Source organism: Abramis brama (assembly GCF_963993115.1).
Source record: "Abramis brama genome assembly, chromosome: 18".
NCBI lineage: Eukaryota > Metazoa > Chordata > Actinopteri > Cypriniformes > Leuciscidae > Abramis > Abramis brama.
Genome location: NC_139980.1, coordinates 10,444,947 through 10,461,272, shown reverse-complemented (window position 1 = coordinate 10,461,272; position 16,326 = coordinate 10,444,947). Strand labels below are relative to the sequence as shown.

Here is a 16,326-nt window from a genome sequence, read left to right as displayed (position 1 = left end):
ATTTCTCAGGGGCATGTCACAGCTTGCCACACGCTGCCAGTGCATTCGGTTTTGTGTGGGTGCATTTACCTTTTTTGTATGTTGTAATAGATTGTATTTCTTATCCATTTTTTGGTATTGTTTAGTGTACACATAATCTAATGTATTTATTTATACATTATAGATATACAGTCATACTGTGTGTGTGTGTGTGTGTGTGTGTGTGTGTGTGTGTGTGTGTGTGTGTGTGTGTGTAAACCAGTTCCCAGCCACACCGGAGCAGGTTGGGGCAGTTCTCTTGTTTACCTGCCTACTGTTTTAACTCTGCCTCTTCTCTCTCACTTCCTGTATCAGGTGTGTGCATGTGTGCGTCATTAGTTGGCGTCCCGGAGCATGATAGGATGGCCGGGGGGCCCTGGACTGAAATAATCTCTTGAAGACCACCAGGACAACTAGCAAAGCATACCAGAACCCACCTAATACCAGGCATCAGGCAGATTTTTAACTTGTGGCCACTGGGACAAAGTCCTTTTATTTTCTCTTTTACTTTCTCTCATTCACTCTCCCCTTCTCATTTTCCCTCTGCCGGAGCGGTTGGATTACCTGTTCAGGTAAGCTTGAGACCATAGTATGTATTTACTCAGCTTATTTTGCTTGTAACTTTCACCTGATACTGATTTTTGTTCGATAAGCTTGTACTTGTTGACTCAGCACAGCTGTGGAGAAACTTGCTTTGTGTAGAAACCAACATGAATCTTTTGAAGTCATAATGCCTGTGAAAATGTGTGTGTTTGTGCAAATGGAGGCATGTGTGTGAGCATGGTGCAGGTGTTGATGTTCATGTTCATATATTTGTAGTGTAAACACTGTTAACTCAGACTGATCATCATCATCATTATTCTCTGGTTAGAGCTAGTTTGTATCAGCAGTTTTGACCACCAGCTGTTTAGCAAGGAAAACCAACAGCATGTCACCTGTCAGTATGGGTGCTGCCTGTGTGTGTGTGTGTGTGTGTGTGTGTGTGTGTGTGTGTGTGTGTGTGTGTGTGTGGAAATTGTGGTCTCACTATCTCTATTGAATTTTACTGTATATGGTAGGTGTGATATAACATGATATGTATATACAAAATTATACTAATCTCCTAGATGGAAGAAATGTATCCATAATTGTAATTTATCATTTTATTATTAAAAAAGTATACTGTGTGTATATATATATAATGTTTCATGTTACGTAAATATATATTTTGTGATTCAATAAGAAATATAGGCCTAAAAAAATATTATAACAATAAAATACTTATTTTATTGTATATAACATGATAAATAACATCAGTGAAAAAAATATATAGGGTAAATGAGAAAAGAGCCTAAAGGAACAGAATGAAAGCATGTTGGAAGAGAGGGGTGTTGAAGAGGAAGGGGGGTTGGTACAGAAATCCAAAGGGTGGGGGTGAACTATACATTTACATATGAACACTTATATAACTCTCCCCATACACTGGAAGACTCTTTGCTGTGAATTCTAATGATCCTCTCCGACATACCAGAAACATGTAGCCTCATTTCTCAAATGTCTTTTTTGAGATATGTCTTCTTCTTTTTTTATAATTTTTCTTAACGCACTCACTTACTTAGAACACCCAATTCTGTCATCTTGTGAGTATTATTTTTTTGTGTGTGGCTGTGCTCATTTATATCCATAATTTCCACTGAATAGTTATTATATTTGCATTAATCATTGTATGGTTTTATTGCATTATTCATTAGCTATATGATTCAACAGTTGAATGTTTAATCAAAGGGGAGCCTCAAGGCTCCTTGTTAGGGCCTATTACGTAACCATTCAACCCTGTTACCAAATAGATTTTATAAACAATATATTATATTTTTATAAATTAATTTATAATAAAATACATAACCAACTCTCTTATTTTTAAATTAATCAATTTAAAATATTTTTTGTTATAAATTGTATACATTTTCTATAGATATAATTCTTGATATTCATTTAATATTTATTGCTAAAACACACACCAATCAGCATTTATATGTCCTATAACTTTTCATTCGGGTTCAGGCTGTAATGATACCATCCAGAGATTCAGGTATGTGGTGGAATTTTCTGCTCAAACATGTCTGAACAAAGTGTGGTGGTAAAGTCAAAGACAGATGCACAGCAGGCCTGAGAGTGAGAGATCCACCCTGCTGCCTCTTTTCTCAGAGTGCTGCCTTTGTAAAGCATGTTTATTCATTGTATTATGTCAGAAACACAGGTGGAATCACAGAGCTTAGATTTTATTAGGAAAAAATGCCATATGGAAGCATTTTCACAACAGTGGTCTCAGACTTTTAGGTCCCACTTTATATTTTTTTGTTACTGCGTTTGCATTAATTCCTTCAGTGGTGCATTACTGTGCACTTTGCGTGATGGGAAAGTATGTGTTTGTCTGTGCTGAATGATATAAAAATGCTGACACACAACACACAAGACAATTTTTAACTGGAGCTTTTAAGGAAATGGCTGATTAGGCACAACATTACACCATGATCAAACATTCTGTGTATCTGTGTGTATTCTTCCATGAAACCATTTATTGAAGGAAATTTTCAGCATTTTCAGTCATTAAACACTGATCCCACTGGATTTAAGATAAAAAATGCTGTGTATGTGTGTGTAACTTGTGTATGCTTGATTGTGCAGTTGAATGTCATTAACACTCTCTACACTTGCCATTGCTTTTCTCTGGATCAAAGGTCACTTGAGAAACAATGTTACTTCCCTAGAGAAAATATGAGAGAAAAAGACAGAGCTGAAGAAAGGAGAGTGAAATGAAACAAGCAACTATTAAGTCCTGTCATTCTGTTTGTTTAGGACAATAGATTTTTTAATAGAAGTGCCTTTGAATGCGGGAAGACAAAAGAAAATGGAAAATTTCAATTGAATAAGAGCCGCAGGGTAAACGTTTTTGTGTGTGTGTGTGTGTGTGTGCGCGTGTGTGTGTGTGTGTGTGTGTGTGTGTGTGTGTGTGTGTATGTATGTGTTTAATACAACGCAGTAGCATACTCAAGCCATATCGTCACTCTGAAGAATCATTAAAGAGATGATGATTTACGGAGAACACAGGGTTGCTAGGTAAAACTGTGTCCTTGGGCACACTCCTTTATGGGTGGGAGTGTGTGCGTGTCCTTATATAGTTCTGGCTAAGCTCAGATCAGATTACAAGGTGGTAGACAATAAAGCTATTCTCATGCATTCACCTGCAGTTCACTGTCGTTCAAGGGTTTCCTCTTCAAATCACCAGTGGGTGACTTCACAAAATCAGACATGCCATATTGAAACACACAGAAAGATGGAGTGTACACTAAATGTATTCAGAGGAGAGATTGTACTCGGTGAGACACCCCAAACATGCTAGAAACACACCTCAAAGCTGACTTTATGGCTGTAATAATATCACACTCCCATTGTAACCGAACAAACTATCCTGTGTGAATCGGTTGTGTGTGCTACAACAGGGGTAACGACGCACTCAGTCTTAAGCAAGGACTTCCTGACCACAGGACTTATTTTACAAGATAAAGTTTAAAATTGTATTACTCACCAGCATGTTGTTCCAAACCAGAATGCTGTTATTTTCCCCGTGGAACATTTATTCATTTAGCATAAAATGACAGTTTATAGAGAGAAATGGCTGTTAAGCTCTAAAAATTACAATAAAACACCATGAAGATATCATAACAGAAGTCCACTTTCATGTTTAATAGAAAAATAAAATTAAGTTACATGTTTAGAATGACATGAAGGTGAGTAAATAATACAAAATAGTCACTTGAGGGTGAACTATCCCTTTAAAATAATTTTTTTAAAGCTAATTTTGTATGTGAACTACATGTGCCACATACAAACACACACACACAAACAATTCACTACTAAATGACGGCATTATTGCCCTACTGAGGTTGTTATGGACACAATTCTAGTTCAGAAACAGCTGCTAAACATCAATACTTAAGGTTCTGGAAACATCCAGAATAATGCTAGCAAAATGGCTGTTCTCTGTGTGACCATGCTAAAAACTTTCACTGTATAACTTTCAATTATATCTTTCTCTTCTTCTCCAACTGGGTTTATTAAGAATCTCAGGTGCAATATTGATATTTCTGTTGCCAGTGGAATATTAAATGAGATTTGGATCAGTTTGATATTCATCCTTCTGCCAACTCAGGGAATTAAAAATAGAGTAAGAGCGATGAGGAACAGACAGAAAGTAAAAAATAATTTCTGCTGGCCTCTTTTTGCTAAACTGCGTCTTTGGGTGTGTGCGACCTGCCTTTCCAGCAAACACAGCCAACAAGATTATCATGTGGACACACCTATTTGCAATAAATGACAGTTCCTTTCTTTTTTTAATGTGATCCTACAGGTGGATGGCTCAAAACGCAACCTGACGCAACAAAACTACGACGAATCAGTAACGCTTCAACCTTTTACACCATACCTACCATTACGCAATGAGTGATCAGGAAGAGGCGGGTGCTGTGGCGATGCCTGTTTGCGGTGCAACAGGAGTCAGTCCCACCTCCCCTCCTCCTGACCTATGCCATGTCTGTGGACAACGCCACCTACAAGAGGAGAACCACGAATATACCTACAAAGAGGAGGTGGACGATGACCTCATGTGCCACATCTGCCTTCAGCCTTTGATCCGGCCCCTGGACACCCCGTGTGGACACACCTACTGCCAAGAGTGTTTGACAAACTTCCTTCTGGAGAGCGACTTCTGCCCGGTGGATCGCACTCCGCTGATGCTGCAGACCTGCCGAAAGTCCAGCCTGCTGGTGCACAAGCTGCTGGATAAACTGATGGTGTCCTGTCCCTTTACCGAACACTGCACTGAAGTGCTGTCGCGGGGAGAAATGGAGGGACACATCAGGAGCCGGTGAGGAAATCAGCCTCAGAGCTAGTAGTGGTCTTAACAAGATTTGAGCTTCTTAATAAAATTTAGGATGGTGGTACACAGGTTTGGAAGATGCACAATGCAATTTAGCCAAGTAGGACATGGACCCGCATCTTTTGTTGGTCCTGGAGCAATATTGCTTTCAAACAATTATCACCCTAATACTACCAGGGGCGTAGCAACCATTATAACTGTTTTTGAGAAAAGTTTTATTTTACCTGGTAGCAGTATGAAAAAAAGAAACTGTAGCCAGCTGAAGCCAAACTGTTGCATTGATGCAAACAGTGAGCAGCCATCTTACTATGGAAAACACCTTTTACTTTTCAGCAAATCAATTAGGGCCAGCAGTTAAGTAATGTTACTTTACATTAATATTCATGAACCAAGCTGCTTAGTTTCTGCCAATTTCCAGATCTTTCTACATTCCTGAAACCCTGCCTTAAAGGTGCGGTCACATTTATCATTGCCGGGGAAAAATTCACAGGTTAAAGAAAGCGGGTCTAGATGATACAAAATGCCATGAATGAAATATGGGAATAATGACGTTGAAATGAAGATCCAAAGCTATTTTTCCAGCAAGCAAACAAACCAACCCTAAATAACCACTTTCCAAATAGCCTCTTTTTATTGATCATTTTACAATTGTCCATTGTGGATCATCTGCTTTGCTTTCTTGGTAAGTTATGAGTCTGCCTGCAGATTTGAGTAGGGAAAATTATTAGCCACTGGAAGTTTATATGGCAAAATTCTTCATCACACGATTCCCGTTGAAATGACTAGATATCGCCTGTGAAATTTCGCCAAGAAACTGTAAGTGTGACCGCATCTTAATGCTTGAAATCATGATAAAAAATAGTGGTAAGGGTGATAAATATGATGTTCAAACCCCTATCCCCATCTCTAAGCCAAAACCAAAACCAAACCCTATTGGTTAAAAAGAATGTTGTTCAGTTTCCAGGACCAGCCTATATATTGATCCAGACATTCAGTCTTGAGATTTAAAGGACATTTTCAGTAAGGACTCATTTTTAGATGGCTTTATTTAAAGGTAACTTGAAGGTTTGGAAAAGCACAGTTCAAGGTATTGAACTGTATAAGAAAGTTGAATTGCTGAAAGTGACTGATGTATTGAATTCACAGTTCATCTTCTCATTGGCATTCATAAGCAGCTCTTTATTCATTGTCATTCATAAAAGCCTCTTGTCAGTGATTCGCCTCAATAGAAGACATGTGTCGAGCACATCTCCGTCTGTGTGTATGCATTTGTTTGTTTATTTGGTTAGAGGATTATTTTGTTCTCCGTTCCTCAGAGGTAGCAACCCCAAAGTGACCTCTGTTTAACCGACTAAGATATCTTCAGTGCCTCAGTGCCTTTGGGGACGTTATGCTAACTAATGCTTTTTATTGGATATCTCCCTCACTCTTACCATTTTTAGGATGGTGGAGTCTCTGTCGTTCCTGTGGACTGTTTCTGAATCATTAGTGCTCCACAAGCCTGAGGGTTCAAATGAAATTAATTGCATTTTGTTACTGTTGTTAATGGAAAGTTTCCCTCTCATTTAAAATTCCACTTACGGAAACACAATCAACTTGCCCTTTTCTCCAGTCAACCGAAAAACCCACACTTGCTTCTTTCCATACTATTCCTCTTCTCCCCTCCCACATCTCCCTCTTTTTATACTGGGCTCTTGGGCTGTCAGTTCATCTTACTTTGTCTTTATCTTCTTCTCCCTTCTTTCTCCAATGTGGTCTGGAAGCCAGTGGTCTTAGTTGGTCCAGGACTGTAAAGTTGGACATCGTTCAAAATGGGACGGGGAACAAGCCCTTTTAAGGACCAGCCAAAGACTCTCTCCATGTAAGAATGGGCTTCCATTTATTCGTAACTACTACTAGAGAGAGAGAGAGAGAGAGAGAGAGAGAGAGAGAGAGAGAGAGAGAGAGAAATTTTGTATAAAGTTCCTCTTGAATCCATGCATGTAAGCTCAATAGCATTTTTTCAGTATTAGCTGCTTCTGATTTTTTTTGTTTCCCAGCATTTTGTGGTCATGTGATGTTAAATTGTAAGCCTTCCTTCACACTGGTGACTCATTACAGTGTGGTGAGAAGACCTGTTGTATTGAGTCAGCCTTGGTTGACGCTTTGATGTTTTTTAGATTGCTTTGCCTGTTATTTGCATGTGCTTTGGGCTCAAAGATAGGTTTGTGTATTGTACTGTATGGTGGTCTGTGTTCATGTTTGCAGTCAAGATGCACTTTGTCTGTCAGTGTGTGTAAAGTGTGTGCTTGGGTCTGCATGTATTTGGTCTGGGGAGAGAGGAGGGTACGTAGCGCCTCAGGCTGTCCTTGGGCTCACATACAGTATTGATATTGACTGTCACCAAATCATACAGTTATTGAAAGCCCTGTAAAGTTTGGGGATCTATAAAGCCATAACTAGTTTTGTCTGATTGCGTGACCTTGTGAGTTATTGTTTGCTTGGAGAATGATTGAAGGATATTCAAGCTATAAATGGAGTGGGGTTGCTTATCTGTCTGTCTGTCTATCTGTCTATCTATCTATCATTGGTCTGTGTCAGCTTCTTTTGTGTTTGCAGTCAAGCGGGTCTAGATGCACTTTGTCAGTGCACGTAAGCATGTGCTTGAGTCTGCATGTATTTGGCAGTGGACAGACTTTCCTAGAATCCTGGATCAGATCTGGGGAGAGAGGGGGGGATGTAGTGCCTCAGGCTGTCCTTGGGCACATGCAGTATTGATGAAAGCACATGCTATACTGTCACCAAATCATACGTTTACTGAAAGTGCTGTAAAGTTAGGAGATCTATAAGGCCATAACCATTTTTGTCTGATTATGTGACCTTGTGAGTTATTGTTTGGAGAATGATTGAAGAATAGTCAAGCTATAAATAGAGTATGGTTGCTCATCTGTCTGTCTGTCTGTCTGTCTGTCTGTATAGATATATGTCTGACTCTCTAGCTAGCTGTCGCTCTTTCTATATACCTCTTTATATACACACATATATATATATGTATATATAGAGAGATGTCTATCCATCTCTTTCTATCTATTCATCCATTGATCTATCAGTCCATCCATCCATCCATCCATCCATACATACATACATACATACATACATACATCCACCCATCCATGTCTATTCCCTGCATACACGTACATATAAACACACACCCCTTCATGGCCGAATGAACCCATGCTTTGTGGAAGGGGTGGTCTTTGCCACATGCTCTACCCTTGAGGCATACAGACAATGATAGATGGACCACCCAAGCTTGCATCTCCCCTCTCTTTCGTGTCAGATGGTTCGCCCCAGCTCTCTCTCTCTCTCTGTAGAGCATGCTGCAGTATAAGTCAGACGCTGTGTTGCCACACTCACACATACTCGCTCTCTCTCTCTCTCTCACATTCACAGCAGCATGTGGGCTCGTGAGTGTAAATCCTCTTAGACTTGGACGAAACCCAGGACAGATTAAACCGCAACGCAACCATCGCACCCGACCGGTGTGCCAGCAAACGGTGCTCTCTGCCTCCTCTTCTCCTTCTACCTCACCCTTCTGTTTTCTTCTCTGCCTCGGCTCACATGCACCTGCGCCCGCTCCAGACACCGCTCCTGCCTCCTTTTCTTCTCGAGTCTTTCTTCATCCTGCACTCTCTGCTCTCCTCCGCTGGCAGCGCTCCCAGTCTTTACCTCTCCCTCTACTGCTGCTGATCTCTCTACTGCTGAGATGACCAGGCTAAAAGCCTGAGGGAGGCAAGGGAAAACAGAAAAGTGGAAAGGCAAAGAATCAGGAAGAAAAGGAAAAGGAAGAATAGCTTTTTTACTTGAGAGAAAGGCGGGTGGGGGGGTCAGAACTGTAGTAGAGGTGGAGGAGGAAGGGGCAGGGAGGAAGACGGATAGGGAAGACTGCATTCAGTCCAGAGAAAGACAAAGATAGCAAAAGAAAGAGAGACTCAAGACAGAGGACCCTGGAGTGAGAGGGTCATGAAGGCTCTCCTGCTGTTGGTTCTGCCCTGGCTCAGTCCAGCAAACTACACTGACAATGTGGGCAACCTGCACATCCTCTACTCAGAACTGTGAGTAACACACACATCGGCTTGTGGCAATGTCCTGTGTGTGTGTCTGGTGTGTTGCGCCCATATGTACCATCTCATCTTCTAGTCTTATACAGGACAGTCGCACTGTACCCCATCCCATCAGCACTGCAATGTGTGCATCTGGTTGTGTGTATAAGTGTGTGTTTGTGTGCGCGCGCGTGTCCATACATCATTTGCAAGACCTGCATAAATCCCAATTGATCCCATTTTTTAAGATAAATTGCTTGCATACCTGTATGTGTTTGTGCATGCATATCCGTGTTGTTTTTTTGTCTATAAGTTTCTATACCATTATTGTATATAATATGGTAATTTTAAAAGGATAAATGCATTCTTTTTTATTGTAGTTGTGTGCTAGAGGATAGTGTAGAGGTGGTTATGGTTGTGTTTTGTTTTGAAGCAGGTTTTGTTTTGATGCTACCAAGCAGTGAGGGACACTGCAGCATGACCTAATGTGTGTGTGTGTGTGTGTGTGTGTGTGTGAGTGCAGGTGTTTTTGCATCATTTTAAATGGTGTTTTTATTGACATATATAAATATATTTGATAGATATAAAATGTAATTTATCCTTGCACACTGATGCAATTAGACTGAGCGTACAGAAAGATCACCGTTGCTATAGGCACCCCGTTCAGAAAATCAAACACTGGTGCTCAAACACACACACACATAAGCCCACCAGATATCTGACAACAGCATAACACTTTTAAAGCTGCAAGGCACATAAAACATTCAAGCTGAACTTCTCTCTTGGGTCAAAATTATAAGACACTCCTCAAAAGAGTAAAATATACACTCATCTGTGGCAGTAAACACTGTAAGAGCTTCTTCATTGTGCACTGCACTGTTTAAAAGACACTTCTGCATTCAGCGTGAGAGTGTGTTTGGGTGAAGGCTGGTTATATTGATCCCGGGTCTTTGGCCGAAACACAATGTGCCATGTAAGTGTGTGTGTGTGAAAGGCTGAGCATAGTACAATAGACTGCATTACAAATCCTCTCTGCTCTTAGAGTCTAGACTCTAGACAACACAAACATGCTGATATTGGTGTGTATAGCATGCAAATTCAAGAAAAGGATAATTGGAGTATAACAGGACAGTAAGGGTTCTTCAGAAGAATGAATAGTAAGGAGACATATAAGGTAATTTTCTGCACCATCTGTCCATGCATTTGTTTGGCTTGGATCTTATATGACAAGGTCTTTCTGTTTCTCTTCTTTCGCCCTCTGTGTATGTGGGTCACCATATGAGCCGTGTTTTATGATTTATGTGCCTGTGTATGTGTTTGCGAGTTTCATGGGTAGACATACCATCTTGGATGCATTGAAAAGGAGAAGAGAGAGGCGTTGTGTAGTCTGTTTTTTGTTTGTCTGGCTGGCGGTAGGACGGTCATTCATCTTCATCATATATAATGACAGAAAGCTTCTATTCTCATCTCTCTCACACACGCTGGCCTTCTTTCTTAGTTTCAGCAAGTTGTGTATTTCTTTGCCCAGAATGTCTCTCTTAATTTTTTTACATATCCATATATTTTCCTTTCTGTCTTTCTTTGTTATCGGGTGTTGAATTTCTCACAGGTTTCTCTGTGGCACTGTGGTGGACATTCATGCATGGATATGAATGATACCATATCGTACCAGAATGACCCCGCAATCAATTACACATATGCTGGTATCTGGTATTAACATCTGTCTCAGTGTTTGGCCAAAACAGATGTGTCTCATGACCACTCTGCTTCCAAATATAAATTTAAATGTCACCACAAATATGCATTAACTGTAGTTTGTTTGTGCTTCACATAATCTGTGTTATTAATTGCAAAACAATCCATTTTTTTGGGTGTTTGTAAAATTTTCAACCATACACTTTTTTCCCTTTTAAAACGGCACATAAACAGAAAAAACTCATTGTTTTAGTGCAGTTGATTAATGACAGGTGAGTATGAGGTCCTTTAATTTTGTTTAAGACAAATGCAATGTGGTCCACTGCGTTTCTGACTACCTTTGTATGTCCTCTGAGTATACTGATCGCAAATGTTTTGGGCCGTGTTTACACTTGTATTTAGCACTGACCACTTGTGATAAGTTCACCTGAAATGAATGTTAATACCAGATATAAACAGTGTGTTAGCGCTGGTCCTGAATGTTTGATCTCTGCTAAAGCTGCCCATCTTCCTTTGACAACACACACAAACAGGTTTCCATCTGTTATGTAGACATTCCAGTTTGTATACTGTACAAGCTGTATATTCTATCCCCTAACCCTAACCCTAAACCTAACTATCAAAGAAAACTTTCTGCATTTTGACATTTACAAAACAAAAAACAGTATGATTTATTAACTGTTTTACTCATGGGGACCAAAAAATGTCCTCCACAAGGACAAGGATTTAGGATATTGCTATTTTTGTGGGGATATTTTGTCCTCATAATGTAGGGTTTACCAAGCAACACACACACACACACACACACACACACACACACACACACACTCCTTTCTCTCTTGTGCTTTGAGATGCTTAATTAGACTTTGAATTAAACATTAATCTTCTCTGTGCACTGTTGCAGATGTTCTGTATGCAGATGCTTGATCTCTCTCTCTCTCTCTCTCTCTCTCTCTCTCTCTGTGTGTGTGTGTGTGTGTGTGTGTGTGTGTGTGTGTGTGTGTGTGTGTGTGTGTGTGCTTTTAGGGGCACAATACCTGATGAACAGTATTACTAACACTACAAGCAGTAGTTTGTGATTTCTGCGCCACTAGTGTCACCAAACGGTACTGCAAAAACAATAACTGGGCAAACAGATAGCCCTGCCCCAATCTTACGCCATTGGTTGAGCCAGTGTTTCTGACTGGTCAGGATGTTTTCATAGAGCCATTGTCACAGTCATAGTCATTATCAGTATTTACACTCTTCAGGACGTCAGTTTACCAATGGATCACTTATAACTGTCTTTGTGTATTAATATGTATTTTAACACACCCAACCTCCTTCCTATAGCTGATGTCCAGCTCTACTCATTCAAAATACTTCTGCTTCCCAATGCTTTAATGTATGTGTAGGTTTATCTTTTAAATTGCCTGAGTGTACAGGTATGCTGAGATGTGCCTTTTCCTGTTTGTGTGATTTTGGATGTGTCTGCACATGCTTTTTCAGGTGGTATGTGAGACAAACTACTCACACGTAATGTTTCTTGAAGCATTGAAGCACTTCCGACATTTGCACAGACTCTGTACAATAACAATGCATTGACGGCATGTAAAACATAGGCACTTTTACGTATGAAAAACTTTCATGACATGCAAATGTTTATGAATCCTTTGTGGTTTGTGGAATATTGAATTCATGGAATGAATAGGTTGATGTTATTGTATTTATAATAAATTAGATTAATTAAATATGATTAGCGCCATCATATTCATGTACTGCAGTTAATGCTTTCACATTTATTCAATCTTAGCTTTCACCTAATTGGACATTGGACAAAGTATGATTTCTAAAGACTCTTATACTTGTTAAAGGGGACCTATTATGCCCCTTTTTACAATATTTAATATAAGTTTCAGATGTCCCCAGAATGTGTCTGTGAAGTTTCAGCTCAAAATACCCTACAGATCATTTATTATACCATGTTGTAAATGCCCATTTTTGAGTAGAAGCACAAACATGCTGTTTTCGAGCATGTATCTTTAAATGCAAATGAGCTGCTGCTCCCCACCCCACTTTCCAGAAGAGGGCGGAGCCTGTACAGCTCCTGCCTCAGAAACTCTGCCAAAAACTAAAATATCTGTTTGTTATAATCTCATGCTCATGTGACACTGCAGTTCTTCTCATCATGAAAGTTTATTTTTTGCATGTATTTTAATGCCGTATCAGTTTAAACTTCTGATATATGGTTTTCTGAGTGCACACATCCGAAGCACGTTCACAGAAAGCTGCCGCCAGATGCGTTGCATGAATATTAACTTATTTCTGTTTTGCGTCTTATTTCGCTTAAGCTATCAAATACACACAAAGTTCACATAAACACAGTCAGTTATGTATGTGAACGTAAACAGCAGGGAAAGAAATCGCATGTGTATATGAAATTAATATGTTAATATGAATCAGACAACAAAAGAAAAACGGAAAACCACTTTCTGCTTTTGATTAAACAACTTTAGTAGCTTTAATAAGAATACATTTTTTATTTGAATGCTGCTGTTAAATGCTCTGGCGAGGAGATAAACATGGCGGACTGTGTACAGCTCACTCTAAGGGGAGGAGCTAAGCTAATAGGGCAGATTCTGTCAGCAGTCGTGGGCGGGATTGACTGATTCCTGAATGGCTCATTTTGAGACACTGTTTCAAATTTATAGGGAAAATAACAAATAGAGTGGATGGATGTTTACCACAGTAGGGTGGTTGTGTACACACACTGTGGACACATAGTTATGTTCAAAAATATATACAAAATATAATATACAATATAAAAGTGAATTTTGCATAATAGGTCCCATTTAAGGTTTGAGGATAATTCAGCTAACACAGAGTGCAAATGATTTCTGAAAGCGTAATCTGTATTTCAATCAAAAAAAAAAAAAAAAAAAAAAAATTCTGACAAAGTTGTTCCATAATTCACTGAAAAATGAGAATCCCACTATCAGATTTTGTCTGAGCATTGATCACATCAGAAGAAGATGCTGTCAATGTGTTAATATTGTAGCTTTTGTGTCTATCCAAACATAAATCAAGTTTCGCATGAAAACCTACGAATACTGTCCACATTTTACACTGACTTTTTAACGGCCCATATGGGTGTGATGAGCTTCCATTGTCTTTAATGTCAGATTACCTCAAATAGAGTGTTACAGTTAAGAAGTTCTTTAGAGGTAGGATATCACACTTCTTGAGGGCTTATGCTAACATGTCTAGAGCTTTTAGACAATATTTTGCTGGTATGTGGGCTGGAAACAAAGTTCTTGTGAATCAGTATACATCTGTGTTTGAAAATGGAGGCCAGTGCTCTGATTCATTTGAAGGCTGATCGCTGTCAGGATGAACATGATTTTGATTTGTGTACTTCTGCGTGGTTTATATTTTTATTTTAATAAGAACAGATCATCAGTTATGGGGGTGGGGGATGGTGATTGATTGTGTATACGTGCATGTGTGTATGCCTGCATGCAGCGGATGGCTCTGGTCGGACAGAAGCATGTCGTCATCAGGGTGTCACACGTGTAGGGCCTTGCGTGTTGCCGTGGTGACCTTATTTTCAGGCATAGTGAGCGGATGACCGCTGAACGTGCGCGTGAGCGGTTTGTCCTGCGGCATTCGCTGGCTCACTCAGTGACCGCATAACCCATCTACTTATCTGTGCCAAGGCACATCACAAAAACAGCACACTGCACAGAGAGAAGAAAAGAAATGTGTGATGTAAAGAATCAATGATGTTGACATTGGACTGGTATTTACTGTACATAAATCGTCATGGGTCCAAAAATAGGCATGTATGTATGTATGTATATATATAGGCCTATATATACAGTATATAAAACAGTAATATTGTGAAATATTATTACCATTTACAATAACTGTTTTCTATTTTAATACATTTTTATTTATTTCTGGCAAAGCTTAATCTTTAGCAGACATTACTCCATTGATCCTCTAGAAATAATTTTAATATGATGATTTGGAGCTCTGTTAAAGATAAAGTTGTGCTGATTAATATTTTTGTGAAAACCATGATACATTAAAATGTATCGGTTTTAACAGCATTTATTTCAAATAGATTTTGTAACAATGTTAATAACCATCACTTTTTATCAATTAAATGCATCCTTGCCAAATAATTTTTATTTATTTTTTACATTTGAATGGTAGTATGATACAGGCTTATACATACAGGGCCTAAAATGAACACTCGCCAAATGTGAGTAAAAATGTACTACATTGTCACAAGATTTTAAGCATTGGTAATTTAAATATTCAAGACACAAAACGGAACTTAATTCGTTACTTGCGGTACTACCCAGAAAGATGCTTCTCAGACTGCACACAATTACTGAGCTCTCTTTCACGTCTTCTTGGGCTTGAACAGACAAGTTGACAAATTTTTTTCTTTAAAATTCCCACCTTGGCGAGTATAGTAAACATAGTCGGTTACGTTTAAGTGAACGTAATCAGTAGAGAAAGATGTGTGCCGGTATCAGTGTATTGAATCCGTGCATTAGGTCTTAAAGTGACAGCAGCCTAATATGTCTGCTGCTCGCTGGGTTTTTAACTTTAATCAAACAACAGACAACAAAGAAAAAAATAATGTTTTATATTAGTTAGGCTAGAAGTTTTAGCTGTGGTATCAATATTGGAATAGAAAATTGTGAATTTTCACTGGTATCTAAAATTTTGGCGGTAGAACTGCCTGTTTTTGCAAAAACAGTTTCATGGCCGTTAAGTCATCAGCCATTAGTAGGAGTGGCAAAAAGTTGGGGTCCAAAGTCAAATCCTTGAGATTGAAATGGGGGTCCAAAGTCGAATCCCGTGCACTTACCCCCTCAGAAGGGCTTGTTGCATCCCTGTCAGACAATTATCGTTTTCAATTTTCAGTATAGCAAATTTCTTTTTTTCCCCAAGTGTTAAAGGGTTAGTTCACCCAAAAATAAAATTTCTGTCATTAATTACTCACCCTTATGTTGTTCCAAACCCGTAAGACCTTCGTTCATCTTCGAAACACAAATGAAGATATTTTTGATGAAATGCAAGAGCTTTCTTCATTCAAGGCCCAGAAAGACATTGTTAAAATAGTCCATGTGACTACAGTGGTTCAACCTTAATGTTATGAAGTGACGGTAAAAAAAAACTTTATTCAACAATTTCTTCTCTTCCGGGTCAGTCTTTGACGCCGTTCACGTGAGCACCACAACACATGCGTGTGATGCTGACGCAGGATCCCGCCAACACTGAGCCGATGTTCGGTGACACTGAGTTCGGTGTTTACAATGTGAACAGCATCAGAGACTGACATGGAAGAGAAGAAATTGTTGAATAAAACAAAGGTCTTATGGGTTTGAATCGACATGAAGGTGAGTAATTAATTACAGAAATTTCATTTTTGGGTGAACTAATCTCAAAGATCACTGGTTATCTCTAAATAATTACCCCTTGTCAGATTTCTTTCCCTGTAATTACTAATTAATTGAATTAAAGCTTTACTAATTACTAATTAAAGCTTTCATTTCAGCTTTCACACGCACATGCACCTTTAACTGGTGCAAGCCTGTAAAATCAAAGCTGTCTTCAGAA

The 16,326-nt window shown here is 39.1% G+C and overlaps 1 protein-coding gene across 4 annotated transcripts in view; it reads left to right on the top strand.

Moving 5' to 3' along the window:
- Window positions 1–322: 322 nt before the first annotated feature.
- Window positions 323–16,326, top strand: part of lnx1 (ligand of numb-protein X 1) — a 40,146-nt gene continuing 24,142 nt past the window's right edge. The window contains exons 1-2 of one of the 4 annotated variants that reach the window (XM_084090274.1): window positions 323–590; window positions 4,406–4,921. In XM_084090274.1, the coding sequence (XP_083946400.1) occupies window positions 4,494–4,921 (428 nt within the window). In that variant the 5' untranslated portion in view covers window positions 323–590; window positions 4,406–4,493. Of the gene's footprint in view, window positions 591–4,405; window positions 4,922–8,306; window positions 9,028–16,326 lie in introns of those variants that run through there. The other 3 variants (XM_084090273.1, XM_084090276.1, XM_084090275.1) reach the window with 3 other exon arrangements.